An 18627-nucleotide genomic window follows, 5' to 3' on the forward strand; every position below is an offset into this window, starting at 1 on the left:
AGGACAGAGTTTTGACATTTGCTTCAGTGAGGCACCATTTCACCCCTGGTCACCCCAAGCTGCTTCAGTTCATATTTCCTTCTTTCTTTCAGCTTTTTAAAATTTTTTCTCCTTTTACATCTCGTCTGAAATGCACTCCAGCGAGTTCCCAGCCCTCAAACAATGTGTTCTCAAAAGGTGCAGCCAAAAATGCCAATACAAATGAAATCTGTGCTCCAGCTTCTACGGAGCTGGGACCACTTTACGTCGTCTTGTCTGATATTAAAAACAAACAAACAAAAAAACACCAACCCACAAGAGTGAGCCATCTTGCTTCTTTCAAGTCTGAAGAAGCTTTGAGAGTGCAAAAACAGAGCAGCTAACAGTAATGAGTTACACAGAACCCCTCATCCATGTGCTTTGCTTCCAAGGGAGCAAGACGAAAACGCAACATCAGATCCACATGAAATTCTGCACCTAATCTGCAAACCAGTTACCATGACTGCACATGCAAATTGGTCAGATAAAAGCCAGTCAGAGGAATAATTGGCTATTTGGAGGTACAAAATGACTAATTTATCACAGCCACCACATAAGTGGGTTTTTTTTTTCTTCTGCTTCATAATTGCTCCACTTAATTCTCCAAGTCCAACCTGGTATTTCAGATGCAATATGGTACAGTAAGTGCCAAAACAGATCCAGATCTCCACCACTCCTGTGACACAGGTCCAGACTTTCATCTGTGCCCCACAGTTGCTGGCAGGAAGTCAAGGCACAATTCTAAAGGTGACTGTAAAGAACCACCCATGCCCAGCAGCCTTGAACACTTCTCAGCAGGAACTGTGTGACTCTGAAGAAGCCTGAGAAGCCACCAGTGCTGAAAACCCAGCGTGGGCTGCATCTCTGTGGTGTTACCAACACCACTTGTGAGCCTGAACCTCTTGAACAAAGAATTTTCAATGACCAACCTTCAGCATCATTTTCCTGATGCTGTTCAGACTGTGCTTTCTGTAACTCGTTAATGTGCACAACGCTCATTTTCCTGCCTAGCAAAAATTCAGCACAAATATCAAACCCCATCAGCACCCAATCTTCCAGTAACTACAACCAACCACAGCTTCATTCTAGGTGCTCACAACCAAGGCAGGAGCAGAGCATTATCATTTCTCTCCTCATCCAGGAGGTGACTGGGCATCACTGACAAATGATGTCCTTTACTGGCAAACACAAAGAGCAGAGAGCTTCAACTTTAATGCCTCTTCTGCCTGCTAAGATATCAACTATTCCTGCTGGAAGTATTGGTAATTTTCTTTTAATACTTTCTTCCTGGGGTATGAAATTAATTCAACTAAGGCAGAATTGTAAAAGAATACAGAAGGCAGAGCAGAACAGATCTGTATAAAATCTGACACTGCAATGCTTAGACTTCAAGGATGCCATGGCATCAAGCTTTCTAATAAACACTTCATTCAAGGAGGAAAGCCATCCTTAAATATTCTCTCCTTTAGGCACAGAGCAAATGGATCAGTTGCTAGTAATTATCTGTTTTCCCTGTACTTCAGACACTACCATCTGTGAATTGGGCCGAATATCTTGACACAGTAATTGTGAAGTCTTACATGGCAGCAGATACACCACTCATTCCTTCTGAGGTTTATAACAAAACATCATCCTCTGCATATTTTCAGCCCAATAAAAAAGCAGATCAGCCTCCTTCCTGCATAAAACTGTACCTCTCACACCAAACCAACAGCTGCAGGTAGGATGCAAAAGTACATTTGTATGTGCAAAACTGTAAGGGAAACCGGGGCAAAAAGACAGTTTTAAGCACAGAACTATCTCATTATGAGACTAGCAAGGCAAGTTTGTGGGGTTTTATGGTTAATTTTCAAGCCAACCTTCTCCTCATTGGATCAGGGAGTCCATGGTGTAACCAAGTGTTCTTTCTCTTGCAGCTGGGGCCAATAAAGCCCCTGGCTCCAGACAGGTTTCTCTTCTGGCAGGTGCCTCCCCATTGCTCCCTGTGCTCTCTGATGGCTCCATGTGTGCTGCTGGAGATGGGATTTGGTGTGCTCAGGCTCAGAAGCAAAAAGCCTCTGCCCAGATGTGCTAATCCCCTGTGGCAACCACTTCACCACACATGACCTCCGCTGGCAGGGCTTGACAAGGTCAATGACTGCTGTGCCACAGAGGTTACTTCTGCTCACTCAAGTCTCCAGTGTGCACACAAGAGGGGCCCTGCCCCTCTTTTAGAACAATTAAATGCTTTTTATTGAGAAATTTGCACAATTTACGTGCAATTTTCTCCCCACACAACCAAGCTCCATTAAAGACATTTTCACACAGCAGAGCCAGCATTTAGCTGGGCTCAAACACTGATCTTATCCTCCTGACACTTTCTTCAATCCGTCTGTGGGATTACAGCTGGGAAAATGACACTGATTAGAAGAGCTCCTTCTCCCCCCACTCTCTGGATTTAATAACCAATACAGGCTTCTCCTTAATACAACACATGTATGGGATACGGTACAGAAAGAAAGACAGGAGGAGAAAAAAATAACAGAAGGCTAAAAAAGGAAGAATTATTGTGGGAACAGAGCTACAAATGCCATTTACAGAGTGAACTGCTTTTAACTTTCTGCCATCAAAAGGGTTAGATACCTCATCCAGTCCGAGCAACCAGCCAAGCACAAAAAAGCTTGTCTCCTCTTTCTCCCTGTCACATTGAAACTAATCACTGAAAACAAGGTAGAAACTGTGTTCTCAGAGCAATTAACTTGCAAGTGAGGTTTTATCTTCCCCAGTAATTCCTCCTACCCTCAGCCACTCCCCACTACCCCATATATGACCAACTTCAGAAGCTTAACCAAGACCAGAGTCACTCCAGCACAACCATCATTCTACACTACCCATTTCAGCAGACTTGGAAGACGACCTGAAACACAGGAAGAACATGTAGCTGCAATCCTGCTCCAAAGGCTCCGGCCATATTTGCAGGGTTTCTTTAATCAATACACATCTGCTGTGCATGCCCTCCTCCCCTGCATCCTGCCTGCCCTGTGCCAGAAGGGCATTTGCGTGGCTGTGCAGCCAGCCAGATCAGGGGACCAGGGAATTAGTTTTCCTGGCAGCATAAACGCTAGTGCTGGCACAAGGGAGGTAATCAGGACAAGCAGCCAGGGCAGGAAAGGACCATCCCCTTCAGCAAAAACACATACTTATGTCAGATTAAAGTGGTCACAGCCCCAGCTCCCTGCTCGCTCTCCCCCTGTTTCTGCAAGCGTGGGAACTACCCAGCAGCGTGGAAGATCAAGTTGTTTAGCTTTGCAAAAGGGTGTCCATCTAAGCACAGAGCTATTTTCACAGCTTGTTTCTTCTCTCACCAGCTTCTCCTCCCTTCAAAAAGCAAAAAAAAACAATTGAATCAAGGGGTTTGGATGCCATCAGTCACCGTGTTCCTGTGGCCAGGGAGGGAGCGAAGGCCACGGCGCTGGGCTGAGCACAGCGGCCCTGGGCTCCGAAATGGAAGGGTGCTAACATTTTCCTCTGGCAAGGTAAACAAACCCGGCAGTACAAAGATTGAATGACTCCATGGAACAAAAGGGAAAATAAGGTCAAACCAGGAAAAAAAAAAAAAAAAAAAAAGAACAAGAAGCAAGAGAGATGAGAGAGATATGACAGATACAAACACACAGAGCAAAACCCCCAAGAGGCTGCTCGTTAGCTCTGAAGCTGAGCACATGGAAAAAGAGAAGAATTTACTTCTTCCTCAACTGGAATGTTTGCATAATTGTCACTTTCAATTCTACATAATTCCCCTTTCTACACATTTGTTTCATGTCTAGGCCACCATGCATGAAATAAATCCCTGTCTCTGAGCACGGCCTGTCTGTGTGACTCAGGGTGCTAAGGAGATTGGGTTTCCCGTTTATTCCTGTATTACATTCCAAGAAGGTGTGAACAATGCTGTATCAGACTTAAAATATCAACCAAACAGACATCCACCTCAGCCAGGACCACTTTGCTCAGGCAAATTTTTCAAAAGCCATAAAGCTAAGTGAACATGGTATTAGTAAAGCATTAATTAAATACCATTTTCCCCCCTCCCTCCCTGGGACACGTTCCAAGTGTTCCCAAACAAATAATTGAGTCTGAACTTTAAGGGTTATTTCTTCCCCCATCCCCAATTAAATTTACACGCACTTGATTTTGGGATAGGTTCAATTTTCTTCATATTTAGTGCTGATACCCAGGTGCCCTATTAAAAAAGCTGAATTATAAGCTCAGATATTGAAATATCAACACTAATTAGGTCTTTTAGACACACATTTTTAGATGCTGTTTAGAAAATCTACATTAAAGAGAGCAGGGGCAAAGAATGAACTTTCAAAATTAAAAGGAGCAGCACTGGGTAATTAGGCACTCAGATTCTCATTCTTTTTTTAACAATAGAGACAAACACCATTTCAGTGGCCATAGTCTAAAGAGGACACAATATTATTTCTTTTTTGAGACTGAAGGAAGTAGAAAACAAAGTTCAAATGCTGCTAAACAGAGGTGATATTTAAAGTTCATTCAACTTGAAAGCTTGGCAATGTATCATTAGAAGAATGAGAAAGTCCAAAACATTTTTGTGCATCACAGCAAAGGTTTTACTTTGTAATTCAGCTGCAACTCAAATTCTGACCTCCTGAAAAGCACCTGCAAAAAGACATTCCAGAGGTTCTAGCTTGGCAGCTGCCTGGGAAGGCAGAGCCATGGGATGCACCAGGTGGGAAAACCTCCACAGCCTGTTTTTGTTCCCTTCACCAGCATCAGGAACAAACTGCAAGATGCCAAAATTCACTCTTTTTGAAAAGGCTTGATCCCCATGAAGACACAAAGCCAGGTGACTTTTCCCCCGTGTTTTCTCAGCTCCAGAAGCACACCAGTTAAGCTGCACTGCTGGGAGCTGTCACTGCCCCCAGGGAACACAGATTGCCATGCTGGGAAGGGACCCCACACTCTCCCCACTTTCTGCTCCCTCACATCAAAATACCAGTCTCATATCATTATTAACTTCCTCCTAGCTCAAAATAAGAGAGAATGCTCCAGTAAAATTGGTAAAAGAAGCTACACTTTGCATTTTCCCCCATGTCTGTACTCTTACTGCATGTTTTATGTGTCTGGCTTTATGCTTTAGGCACAGACCCATTATTCCTACAGTATTCAGCAGAGACACAGTGAATAATCACATTCTGCTTATGTTCATAACACTGTAAAGGTAACACTGGGAAAAAAACACCAGTGATTTCATCTGCTAAACATATATAAACAGGGAATGGGAATTTTAACACACACAAGCACAAAAGGAGGAAGACATGAAAGAACAAGGAGAATTAATTTTGCATTTGAGACAAAAATCTATTCCCTCTCTTCAGTAGCTGCTCCTTTTTGTCCAGGTAAGAGCACTGAACAGTGAAAATTCACCTGCAGGTTACTAGCAGATAATCAGAAATACACAAAAGAACAAACCAAGGAGCACCCCAAGGGAAGACAAGCTTTATTTGCCTGCAGGAAACACCAGAAGCTGCCCATTCACCAGCCCTGGTGCTGACACATGCTCTGCATTACAGCATCTCACCACAATGCTCAAGACCACCCCAATGCTGACCCCATCCCATGCCACAGGAGGACAGCAAACCTAATTAATTCCATTTTGGATGGCCAGCACATTGTACTTAAGACAGATAAACACCCACAGTTTACGCTCTGTCCTTTTTTAGGTCAAATCAGTATTTTTGCAGGTTGTATCAACCTTACAATTATCATCAAACATGCCCTGTTTGGGCCACACAGCCCCATGCCAAAACTCCACTGCAACCGTGCCACCAGGCGTGGTGTACGATTGCAGACACCATATCAGCAAACAGCTATTTAGTAGCAGTCACAGTTAGCTGACCTTCAGGCAGAAACTCAGTAACCTGATGATGATGACACTGCTGGCCCTGGATTGTCTGCAGCATTTATTTTGGCAGTGGCAGAGCAAATGCACGGATACATTTTGAGCAGGAAAGCAGAGCCCGAGAGCCAGGCTTGAACAGCCTCCCCTGGAACCCACACACTGCACCCGAGCAGCACAGCACCTCACAAGAGTCACAGGAGAGATTATTATTATTATTATTGTGGCCTCAGAGCTGTGGCACAAGAGCTACAGTGTTTGGAGACCAGCAACTTTATAATTATAAAACCATGAGCATCTCCTGAGCAGAGAAGGACCAGGCAACACACTCAGAGACTCCACAACCCATCCATGTGTTTCTCAGGACATAGTATCTTTGGTTTCTTACCTTCAGCTGTGTTTCCTCTGGAAACAGCTTGTGTAAACCATTTCCATTTTTTCTTTTTTCATCTCTTTTTAAAAAACATCCAACTTCAAAAATAATTCTTGGGAACCTACCAAGCAAACCAACTGCATATAGCTGTTTGTCTGAGGTGTCACCTGGGAGTTTACATTAGTTTGCACAGGTCCTGTTACAGCAGTTCCTTAACCTTTGGTTTGGAAACAGCCTGTCCTACACATACCAAAACATTTTCTAACCAGGGTAAATGAGCTTGATGTTAACATGGGGCTCCTCTATCCAACAGCTGCTAAAAAGAGCATCTTTCCTTGCAAAAAGCCTAAAAGTTGTACAGGAGACGTAGTAATGAGCATGGGAACCTTTTCTGATTGAGCCCTGCAATCACTTTTGCCTAGATGCAGCTAAAACTTTAATTTCCCAGTCACACCTCTGTGTGACTTAGCATCTCCCAGCAACGTGGAAAAAAAGTCACGTATGAGTATGCAAAATCTGTGTGAAACCAAGTTGCAGACCCTGTGCAGCCCAGAGGCTCTCACTCATGTTTCATCACCCCTCTTCCCACCACAAACAGCACTGAAACACCAGTGCCTGTGTCCCTCCCTGCACAAGTCACACTGGCCCTGCCTGCAGCTGCAGCCACAGCCATGGACAGGGCACAGCTCAGCTCCACACTGCCAGTGAGAACAGGCTGGGAACAAACCCCCACTGCTGCCAAACCCACCCCAGGGCTGCCCAGGGAGTGGGAACAGGGCTCCAAGGGACTTATCAGTTTGTCTGATGTAATCAACAACACTGCCATGTGCACACTGACACCAATGCACAGATCTCTGCGGAGTTTGATGGATGAGCTGATGGCAGGCAAGTTATAAAATCCATCTGCTTGGAAAACCATTGTCATTTTCAGCTAAAAATCGCACCAGCAAACTTGTATCACAACTTTGTACTATTCAGTGCCAAACTAGAATACCAGACTAAACCATGGTGTTCTTTCCTGGGTAGATCTTGCAAAATATTCAGTAACTCAACACTAATAGTAGTAGGACAGGTTTTTTTCCTTTTTTTTTAATGCTTTAGTTAAGCCTGAGAAAAAAAGGGAAGGCAGTTTTTGCCTACCTTGCAATAAAAGGTAGGTTTTTGCCTACCTCTCTTGAGATATGTCTGTTCTGCATCAGGAGAGTTTCCTAGTGAAGGCATGAATGAGTGCTGCTATGAGAAGCAAGATTATAAATCCAGAGCATCAGTAAGGACTGATGAAGCTTAGGGGAACTTAAGAAGCCTGAAGTCAAGGCTTGTGTTTTAGCTGTGAGAGGAGAACTAGAGCTCAGGGAAATCTCAGGCTGCATTTGCACCCCCAGCAGTGCCCAGAGCAGGGCATGCCACGGGAAAGGCTCTCCCACAGCTGACGCGGGGCAGAGGAGAAAGAGAAACACTTCCCTAGGAGTTTGTGCAAGCAGATCTTGCCATCAGAGGCTCTCCCATCACCTCCTGGTGATGCACAGACAGCACTCACGTCAGGCTGAGGCAGTTCCAACGCGTCACAGGAGTTTCCCTGAGTGGCACCTCCAGCTCCCAGCAGCGGCACAGCCCGGCTGACACAGGCACTGATGAAAGGACTTGCCCAGAGCTCCGTGAGAGGAAACTTGTGGTGGAGTCAGAAAGAAAACCCCGTTATCTCAGCTTCCGGACCCCTCTGCTTAACCGCCAGACCACAAAACACTTTTATTGTAGGATAACATTGCAACAAATAGCTGTTTTCTCTTAGCACAAAACCCGCTTCGCAGTTTTACTTTTAAAAATCCATTTTTTACTCCAACTCCCTAGGACTTCGAGCCAGCCCTGTGACTTGGCATAAACAATTTCTCCCTCCTTTGCATGCCCCAGTTTTATTAAGTAATCCCCATAAAAGCAATTACTGAGCTTTGGACTGAAAAATAACTAGGGAAAAAAAAAGAGAGACAGCAAATTCTGCATATCTTTATTTGCATACGGATTCCCTCCCTCCCCCTTTCTAAGGGTTTTGCCATGAGGTCTTTTATGTCTCTTTCAATAATCATATAATTATATGATTCCTAAAGTACACGCTGGCAACACTTCAGGGGATTTTAGTCATTACAGGTGACAAGACTTTTCTCTCATGTCTAAAGCTCGCTAGGATTTCCTTCCACTTCATTCACAGATAAGATGAAGAACCCAGTGACACCCAAAACGCTCTCACAGACAGATTTTGGGGGGATCAGCCCTTTTCCTTCCCCATTACAGATGCAAGGAAATGGGCAGAACTGAACTGGAATGAACTTCAATTGGAATGAAGCACTTTTTCAATTAAGCAGCCCATCATTTTTCCCAGGCCCCACATCCAACTATTTTAATGTCTTTCACATTTTTTCTTTAATTTTACAATCTGAAAGAAATGCCAAGGTTCCATCAAGGACTGAGAATGCCATAATTCCATTTCTTCCAATGGCTGCAAGTTATTAACAAGATGTCAAAACATCATAATTATTTTATATCAGGTGTGACTGATTCCATAAACATCTCTTAGCTGCACGCCATCCTGAGTCTCACTGCCCCTGAGTGCAGGTATGTGCTCAGGCTAAATGGAGTTAAGAGGCTGCACATCCTCTTCCACAGCATTACAAGAGAGATTTAAGAGCCACCAAAACATCAAGAGCAATAATGCATTTTATTACCTGATGCACTTGATGTCATTGTAAGCTTTGAGATGTTGTTTTCCTTGAAACTCTTTGGGGGTTTTTCCTCCTCTCTACAAATAAGAGCTCCAAGGAAAACAGCTGCAGCTTCAGTAAGGATGAGGAGGGGTTAAAGGAACAAGTTTGGAGTCCTTCAGTAGCCACTCAACAACCAGCAGCTCTCAATTACCATTTGTTTCCCAACTTGGGCTGCTCCTAACTTCAGCATCTCATCACTAAGTACAGGTTAGGTCAGGGACACCCTAGCACCAGAGTGAATCAATCTATATTTAAAACTGGGGAGGAAAACAGCAAAACACCAATTACTGTCTTATATTTCTGAAGATGAAGGAACATCTGTTGAAGGGCAAGGTAACACAATGATATCAAACCACAAGCACTATAAGCTTCACATTCAGACTACAGGCACAACTGCATCATGCATATGTATTTTCCCAATTCCTCTCTATGACAACCTGTGCAGAAGAGAGAGCAAGGCAGGCTGTGGGCAGAGCAGAGGAGCCCAAGCACAGCTCCTTGCCCTGCTGACCGTGCACGGCAGCCTCAAAATAGAACATTTAACTTCAAATTGCCACGTTTGTGTGGCGCTGTAGATAGCCAGCACAAGATTTAAAAAGCTTTGCTCTGAGCACAAAGGGAGAGACAGGAATGGTGCCATAAGCCCATGTTTTGCAGCCAGTGGCGCAGGGAAATAATTTTGATCCCTTCAATCCCCTTATCCATGCCAACCACTGACCTTGCAGATGCAACTTTTGTTCAAGTTCAGTCCCTTTTTGGCTCCAAGCAAGACAGAGCTACAAAGGAAACGCTCTCCATTCATCCAGGATCACCCAAGCACAGTGCACTCAGCTGCCCCACGCTCCTGTTAGCCAGGTAATTCTGCACTTCATGCCTAGTCACTCAGTACAAAATAATTAAGCTGCAAAGGGTGACACTCACCTCTCTGCCTGTCACTGGGGCCTGGCTGGTGCAGGTGGGAGCCCCACAGCTGGTGCAGTTTGTACCTGCCCAGCTTTCACAACTCCTGCACCAGAGGAACTGGACCGACAACTCCACAACTCGGCACAGGTCGGTTGTGCCTGGGCGGCTCAGAGCCGGTTAACCCTTGCCTCCATGCTCAGTGTTTCTGGCTTTGGAACATCAAGACTGATTCCTCTTTCAGCATCAGAGCAGGATTCTTAATAGTTCATTAGTTTTCAAAAAGAGACTATTTCTCAAGGAGATGGACCAGGGCTGGTAACACTGTGCTCCAAGTCTTTTGTCTCAGAAGAGCGTGGCTGGAACAGTCACAGCCCCCACTGTGCTGAACACAGCAGAGCCAGGAGACATTTAAACAGCAAGAGCCACTTCACCTACATAAAACTCTTTTATACATTTACCATGATAAACTGGAGGCATTAAAGTGCACTGAATTGGAAATTGTTCTCACTTAGAGCTGGATGTTCACCTACAACCGATACCAAGATGCACACCCTACGCACTGTATTTCAAATCTTTATTTAAAAAAAAAACCCAAAGTGCATCAAGCAGGAAACAGCGTTTCAGTTCTGCTGATACTGTTCTCTTTCGAGTACTTGCTGCAGCACCACAGACTACACAATATTCCCTCATCCTGCACCACCAGGACAAAGCCCAAAGCTGGAGAAGCTGAAGCAGCAAGCACATTCTGACAAGGCTGCACCCACACAAGGTGCACACAGGTTTGGGATCTGTGTGCTTGCAAAGCCTGACACAGGGGAGCAGCCTGCTGTGGCTGTGCATGGAGAATTTCACACCTCACCCAAAAAAAGCAGGGAAGCAAAAGGGGCAAAAACCAAACCACCCCAAAGCCTTTCTATCAATGTGTCTCCAGCCACAGTACAGCACCTCTGCACCAAAATGAATTTTTTCACAAGTGCAGTTGCATGACCACCAGCCCTTCTGCAGAGCAAGCAGGGATCCATCAAAGAAACAACACGAAACACCAGGCTGATCTCATCCTACCCAGCTCCATTCTTCACTGCCATTTTCCCAGAAAGCAGCATTGTGACAGTCAGTCTCATTCTGTGAAATAACTGAGATAAACGATAAAAAGTGCATCTTCTTAGCATACTGAGAGCACAGTAAAGTTTTCAGTTCTTACTAGGCATGAAGTCAAATACACTACTGCAAGTAAACATTTATCTGAATGAAGTGGAACACTAGTTCTATTATGTCCTTTTTATTACAAAAAAATATCTTACCTGTGCAATACACAGTACCTTATTTTTTAAAAATGGTATAGATTCTAACTAATTTTAAAACTGAATATATCTTCTGAATTTCTTTGTGATGGTTGGTCTACTTGACATTTCAGCAAATTTCACCTCACGTTTTGCCCCAGGTTTCAGTGCTCAAGAAAGCCTGAGCAGTTATACTATGGGAAACGACTTCAGAAAAATTGGTAGGATATTAAAAGGTCATCCAAAACACCCAGATAGACAGAATCAACTGCAGTTTGAGTTAAAAATGAAACCTCAGGTAGGGATGAGTGTGACCCCTGAGCAATTCCAGGCAATTTCCTCTCTTCAACGCCCCTGCAGCCACTTTATGTGCACTAAAGGTGCAGGGATGGCCCCAGGCAGGGGCTGCACTTGCCATGCACCCCACCACTCCTTTAACCCTGGCAGGTTTCACCCATGAGACAGAGAACTCCCCATCCAGCAGAAGAGCTGCATATCTTCCTCACCATCCCACCAAGGTTTGTAGGAAACATTGCTCCCCCCAGCTCCTGGCCCAGCTGAGCAGATTCTTCAGGCTTTGCAGAGCTCTCCCCCTCTGATTTAATCACCTCTGACTCCTCAACAAAGATACCTAAAGTACCTGCTTCAGACAAGATGCAAAAAAAAAAAAAAAAAAAAAAGAAAAGAAAATCAACAGCTAGGAGAACAAATCAATGGAGACTAGCAAGCCTTCAGGAAAACCAAAAGGCATTTAGAGCCTTTAGAGCATCATCCAGAAAATCATTAGCTTTCCTGGGGTAAAAAGCACTTTTAAAGAGGAATAACTGGCCATCAGAAACGCTAGCTTGATACACCAGCACGTGACAATTAAGTAGAAGGAAAAAAACACCTAAATATCTAGAAACTTGTTTTAAAACATAGCTATGGAAAAATCTAAGCTGTTAAGCAGACAGAGAGAGAGAGATGGTGACAAATCAGAAGTTCCATCGCTAGGTCAGTGGAGCCAGCACAAAACCTTTGGAACAGGAAACTGCAGCTAAATACATTGGTTTTCTTATCAATGAGAGATCAGAGCAACAGTAACAGGACAGTGTACAGCACACATGTGAAAACAGCCTTATCAAGATGACAGCTGGAGCACTCATGGATTTTGTCCAGAAGCCTACTAGGAGCAATAGGCTGTCCAAGCTCTGCTGCAGCAGGCAGGAACAGCAGGGAAGGAAGGGGCTGAGAGGCAGCACTGCCAGAGCTCTGGACACAGACAGGGAGAGGGGAAAGCATTCATCTCCTTGGGGCACAGCTGGGCCCCGGCTCGGCTTGTAAGGGCAGCATCTCCACTCCAACACCACGTGCAGCGAGTCAAGGTCTGCCCCTTTTCAGCTCAGGGCTGCTTCTGCACAACACTCCACACACGTCTGAGCAGGGATTCTCCACGAGATTCTGTAAACAGGTTAAACATTCCTCAAAAAAAACCCTACACACACACACACACCCCTCAAGAAAGTTAAAATTTCCATTCAGGGCTCCAAAGCTTTGCTGGAATCTGTAAAAATGATAAACAACAGCCAAAAAGAAAACACAACCCCTTGTCTTTTCAACTACTTTGGGAGAACAATTGCTCTCAAAGATCGCATTCATTAACATTCTGATGAAGTTCCCTTTTAGCGCTGTTTTTCATACTTGAAAGGAACAGCTATGATCAGAGAGAGCCCTCAACTACCGACTCACTCATTTAGATTCTCTCGCTCTGATTCACCAATCACCTTCAAGAATAATTAGCAGCTTCATCTGAACGTAATGAATATACACACATGCTCACATCCACACCATTCATTCTGGAAGGAGGGCAGAAATCCCCCTTTCCTCAGCCCTGGCACTGCACCCATCTCCTGGTGGCTTTTCCAGTCCCACTGACCACCCCAAGCCAAAACTACATTTCCAGGTTAAGTCCAAAGTCGTGGTGAGTGGCTGGGTACTAAAAAACCCCAAATAAAACACCACTACACACACACACACACACATCAGCCCTAAACTGCATGAAACCTGAGCTGGATTTGTACAGGAAGATCCAGGGGAAGGAAGAGAAAGGAGAAGTTTTAACTTCTTCTACACAGAAAGAGGCTGCTGCGTGTGTGTCTGTGGGGCTTTGTTTTTCACTTAATTTAAAAAATATATATATATAATCAACTCAGTCTTTATTTAGAAGATGGTAAGATAGGAGATAAATAAGTCACAAGTATCGCCACATGGTTTTCAGATGACAACTGCCAAAGGAAACATTGCCACATGAATTAAAATACAAAATGCTTAAAATTCACACCAGAGAGCTAAAGGAGACCTCAAAGCCACCCCTCAGTATTGACCTTAACTGCTCATACTCCCAGGTCAACACAAAGGAAGAATACATATATTTATTCTATAAAGCACCCTTTATTTACAGGAACACCAGCAGTGAGAATTTCCGGCAGTGGGGAAGGGGAATTCACAATATGGTGAGATACAAAGAAAAACAAACCAAAAACCACCTTACCTCTCCCAAATGATTCTACCATTAAGTTCTACCTAAACACTGAGAAATTTCATTTCTAAGGGGAAACCCAAGCCTTGGTTATTCTATTAAACATAATCAGAGACCACTGTAACATCAAGAAACAAACCAACCTAGAATACCACAATAAACTACCACATATGCAACAAAAGCTCCTTTTAAGGATTAAAAAATTAAATAAAATACTTTTTTTGTTCACTACTGTCACTGAGCCATACACTCACTTCTAACTTTATTCCCCCTCATGGGCATAGAAGGTTTCAATTCTTATTTATTTTTTAAAAAGCATTACAGCAGATTTTAAATCCTCTTAAAAAACCAATATGCACCAAAATACAGATTTCCTCCAAAGCAGAAGAAAACCACCTGTTGCAGTCAAGTTCATCAGAGAACACAGTTCCACACCACACAAAATGACCTTGCCATTTCACTCATTTCCATGGCTATATACTGCTTTAAAGTGCTTTTGCCTTGACCATCCCCTTCCCTTGCTGCTGCATGACATCTGCCAAACATCACCCATGGTCCAAAGCAGTGGAAAAAAAAAAAAATCCACACAATGTATTTTCTTTTTTTTTTTTTTTAGTTTCACAGGGATTTAGGGAATGCACACCATCATTACCCCCAAGAACACAACCTGAAACATAACACACCTGGTTGGTGTGAAACAGGAGAATTCTGCTCACACTTCTCCCTCTGAGGTGTCAACCACCATGGCTGCAGAGGTGCACACGTTGTTTTCTAACATCTTGGCAAATACACTATAAATGAGTTCATTTCAGGTGGCGTTCTCTTACATGTTGGTAAATAGAGTAGAAATCAGTTAATTTCAGGAAAGCGTTCTAGCACGTGTTGGTAAATATACTAGAAATAGGTTCATTTCAGGTGGTGTTCTCTGACATGTTGGTAAACATTGTAGATATCAGTTAATTTCAGGAAGCTGTTCTCGTACATGCTTGTAAATATAGCAGAAATGGGTTAATTTCAGGTGGCATTGAAGTTTTTGGCAAGAATTTTAAAGCGGATCATTTTGCAAAGACTTTTTTTTTTTCTTTTTAAAGAAAAACCAGAAGTGCTTCCACAAACAGAAGTACCTTGGGGTGGCAGATATTTCAGGTCACTTTTTACCCTTGTGTACCTTATTATCAAGGTTTGGCTGATTCAATAACAAGGCTCTCCCCATGTGAAAAGCCCAGAGTTTTCCCCATCAGCCTGGAGGGACTGCACTATCATTTGAATTCTATTTCCTGATAATGTGCTCATCATGGTAGAAAATTTCTGCAGGAAGATGAATTTTACTTTCTTCCCTGACAGCTCAGTAGAGACTCAGGGGTTTAATTGGACCTATCTGCTGATGCATATTTGACTAAGAGCATGCCCAAGAAAAAGAAAAAAATAAGGTTATACAGACAGGTCTAGGGCTCGGTTTAGAGGCACAGGAGAGCAGATTGCTCACTCATTATCAGTTCTGCATACACAAAGTAGTCAGCCTTCCTGTCAGGACAACACCCCACAAATGACAGCACAAAAAGCCAAAGAGCAGCCATCACCAAGCTAACACAAACCTTCCTGCCTCTCCAGCACCTGCACACCCAGAGCTGCTCAGGGCTGGGTGTCCCTGCTGAGCAGAACCCCTGGCTCCCCAAACAAGGGTCCTGCCACCAGGGCAGATGGCCAAGGCCACCTCTGGCACCTCCACGGGCACACAGGGACCATCCCTGGGACTCTCAGGAGTTGGTCCTACAGGCAAAAAACTCCAAAGAACCACGGTGCCACCAGAGGCCTGCGTGGCTGGAGGGGTGGGCTGGGGAGCAGCAAAGCCCAGGAACAAAATGGGACCTCAGAGCGTGAGCCAAAGACATTAAAGATCCCAGGGCAAATCAGAGAATTCATCAGCCCACGCAGAACTCTTCACTGCTGTAACACAGGTTAACAGATACACAAGAGGCAGGAAATCCAAAGCAAGGAGAGCACCCAAAACTTTGCCCACATCTCCACCATGGTGTGTCAAAGTGGGCAAAAGCACCAGAATTGCTCATATTTACTGGGAATTCAAGTTCTGACACCCAACAAGCAACTTGTGAGGTGCTTCCTCTCCACAACTCACTTCTTCCAACTGTACACAAACAAAACAAAAATCAAAAGCCAAAGTCATGGTTTGTCAATGCCCCTCTGAAAATATTAAATTTCCTGCTCTGCTTAACTTAGCTCAGACAAGGCAGGCAGTATTTGCTCAGCAAATATTGTTTGTAATAAGTTAGACAAGCAATATTTTTTGCCAGCCTATTAACACCAGAAAAATATGTACAGTCAACAAGAGATGAAGAATTTGTTCAATTACTTCAAAAATGGGAATTACAACCGAGGGATTATTATCCATTTAAACATCTCTTTTCCACAAAATGTCAAACACTAGCCATTTGCTAACAATCTCCGGAGACAGATAAAGTAACATTTTGGCAATGCAAACACAAACTCCCGAGCTGGAGGAGGGGGGAGCGGGAGGAAGGAGGGCGGGAGGGGGGAAGCTCCACCATTCACAACAATGCCGGACCATCCCAACACGCCAGGAATATTTTGCAGCCAATTAAAACCCCAAACAAACACTGGACTTGCCCGGAGTGATGGCGAGCACCGGCCGGAGCCGGGCAGAGGAGGGAAGCAGCCAGGAGAAGGGGGGGCAGCCAAGTTGCCAGCGGATCACCGGGGCCGGCCCGGCACCCTCCAGCCCGCAGCCCCGGGATCCCCCCGGGCTGACACCAGGATTAATGCACGTTAATTGCTATTTGCAAAATTCAGCAGCCTGAAAGCGCCGCGCTTCCTTTCTCAAATCCTTTTTTTTTTTTTTTTTTTTTTTTCCCTCCTTCCCCCCGTTCCTTTTCCCTTCCAACCCCCTCCCCGCCTCCGAAGCCCCCGCCCCGCGGGAGGGCAGAGCCCCCCGGCCCCCGGCGCCCTTACCTCCAGCGCTTCCAGGGTGTTGAAGCTGGCGATGGCGAAGCCATCGATCAGATCCTCTTCCTGGGAGCTGGACTCGCGGCGGCGGCGGCGCGGGGGCCGGGCGGCGCGGGCGGCGGGCGGCGGGCCCCGCGGGGCGGTGCAGTTCTGGCCGCCGTTCTCCTTGCCGGGGCTCGGCTCCTTCTCGGAGCCCGAGGAAGGGCTCTGGTTCCGCGGGTCGCGGGCCGCCGCCTCCCGCCGCCGCACGCGGTCCCGCTGCGACCTCGACCTCCGGCTCTGCCGGATTTTCCCATCCATCGCCGAAGAAGAAGCAAATTAAAAAAATTTAAAAGTAATAATAATAATAATTAAAAAAAATTTTAAAAAATGAAAATGAGAAGGCCAGGAGCGAGGGGGGGGTGGGTGGGAGTGGGGGGGGCGCGGGGGGGAGAGTAAAGTCGCCCCCCTCCAACTCACCGCTTCCCCTCTCCAAACCCCGGAGCCCTTAAAAAATAATAGTAATAATTAAAAAAAAAAAAAATCAACAACAACAACAAAAAAATCCTGCTGTTCAGAGCCTCGGATCCAGGGCGATGATAATCCACAGAGCAAGGCTGGGTGGCGGTGGCGGTGGGGCGAGCGGCACACACACACAAAAAATATTAAATCCACGGAATGACCTTGACAAATTTCCACCCCCCGCCTCCCCCCACCCCCCAAAAAAAGCAACGACGGGAAGAGGAGGGGAGGAAAAAAAAAAAAAAAAAAAAAAAAAAAGAGAAGGGGGGGAAGATTTATCTGGATCAGGACGAGGACACCTCGGATTCACTCGGCGCGGAGGAGAGAGGCAGATCCAGGAGGCTCGACCCAGCTCGGGATAATCCAGGCGCGGCGCCCCCTCCCCGGGGGCAGCGCCGCTCCGGGGCCCCGCTCCGGCCGCCGCGCACCGCCGGGGGGGCCGCCGCCGCCGCCGCGCTCGCCGCCCAACTTTCTTGCCGCGGAACGAGCGAGACAATCCCTGGGCAGCCCCCGCCGCCGCCCGCCGCCGCCGCCGCCGCCCGCCGCCGCCGCCGACCCCTCCTCGCCGGGCGCCGCCGGCGGCTCGCAGCCCCCCGCCGGCGCGGCGCGGCGCCCCCGCCGCCGCCGCCCGCTGCCGGATGGCGCTCGCCCGCCCGCCCCAGCCCGGCCGCCCGCGGCGCGGAGCAGCCCCGGCCCCCAGAAGCCGCTCAGTCGGCGCTGCCCGGATGCCGCCCCATTCTCCCCGAGCTGGGACGCGGCGCTAGCACCGCCCGGCCGGCCGCGCATGAGCAGGGCTGCCAGCTGCGCGTCATTCCCCGGCGCAGGCCCGGCCGTGCCCCCGGCCCCCCCCCTTCCTCCTCCTCCTTCCCGCCCCGCCGCCGCCTCGCCTCCCCTCAGCGCGGGCCGGGGGCGCCGGCGCCCGCCCCAACCCACGGGAAAAGTTTCCCCCGGCCCGGCTCCCGCCCCGCGGCCCCGGGACACGGAGGGGGCAGCGCCGCGGGCCGGGACAGGGGATGGAGGGGCGAGCCGAGGGCATGGAGGGGAGCCGGGGACGGGGGACTAGCTGAGGCGAGCGGTGGGAGCGGGGCTGAGCTGCGGGATGGGCTGGGGTCAAACGATGAGCCCAGGGCCGAGGAGTGAGCTGGAGGTCAGAGGGTGAGCCTGGGACAGGGAACGAGCTGCAGGAGGAGTTGGGGATTGAACGCTGAACCGAGGGTCAGGTTTGGGGGTTCAGGACAACTTGGGGAACACGGGAAGAGCTGAGAGGCAGGGAGAGAGCAGAGGGGTCAGCTGGGGAACCATCTGCGTGTCAAGGGACAAGTTGGGAAATGAGCTGGTGATGGGGGTGCAGGACACGGGAGCTGGACATCAGAGCTAGGTGGGACACGGAGCAG

General features: G+C 46.8%; 1 protein-coding gene across 15 annotated transcripts in view; it reads right to left on the reverse strand.

Moving 5' to 3' along the window:
- The window catches only part of FBRSL1 (fibrosin like 1), a 495930-nt gene extending 478883 nt beyond the window's left edge, over positions 1 to 17047 (reverse strand). For all 15 annotated transcript variants that reach the window (XM_063173528.1, XM_063173525.1, XM_063173535.1 and 12 more), the window contains exon 1: positions 16739 to 17047. In XM_063173528.1, coding sequence (XP_063029598.1) covers positions 16739 to 17032 — 294 coding nt within the window. In that variant the 5' untranslated portion in view covers positions 17033 to 17047. The remainder of the gene's footprint in view (positions 1 to 16738) is intronic.
- Between the last annotated feature and the right edge of the window lie 1580 nt (positions 17048 to 18627).

Source organism: Melospiza melodia, chromosome 20 (genome assembly GCF_035770615.1).
Source record: "Melospiza melodia melodia isolate bMelMel2 chromosome 20, bMelMel2.pri, whole genome shotgun sequence".
NCBI lineage: Eukaryota > Metazoa > Chordata > Aves > Passeriformes > Passerellidae > Melospiza > Melospiza melodia.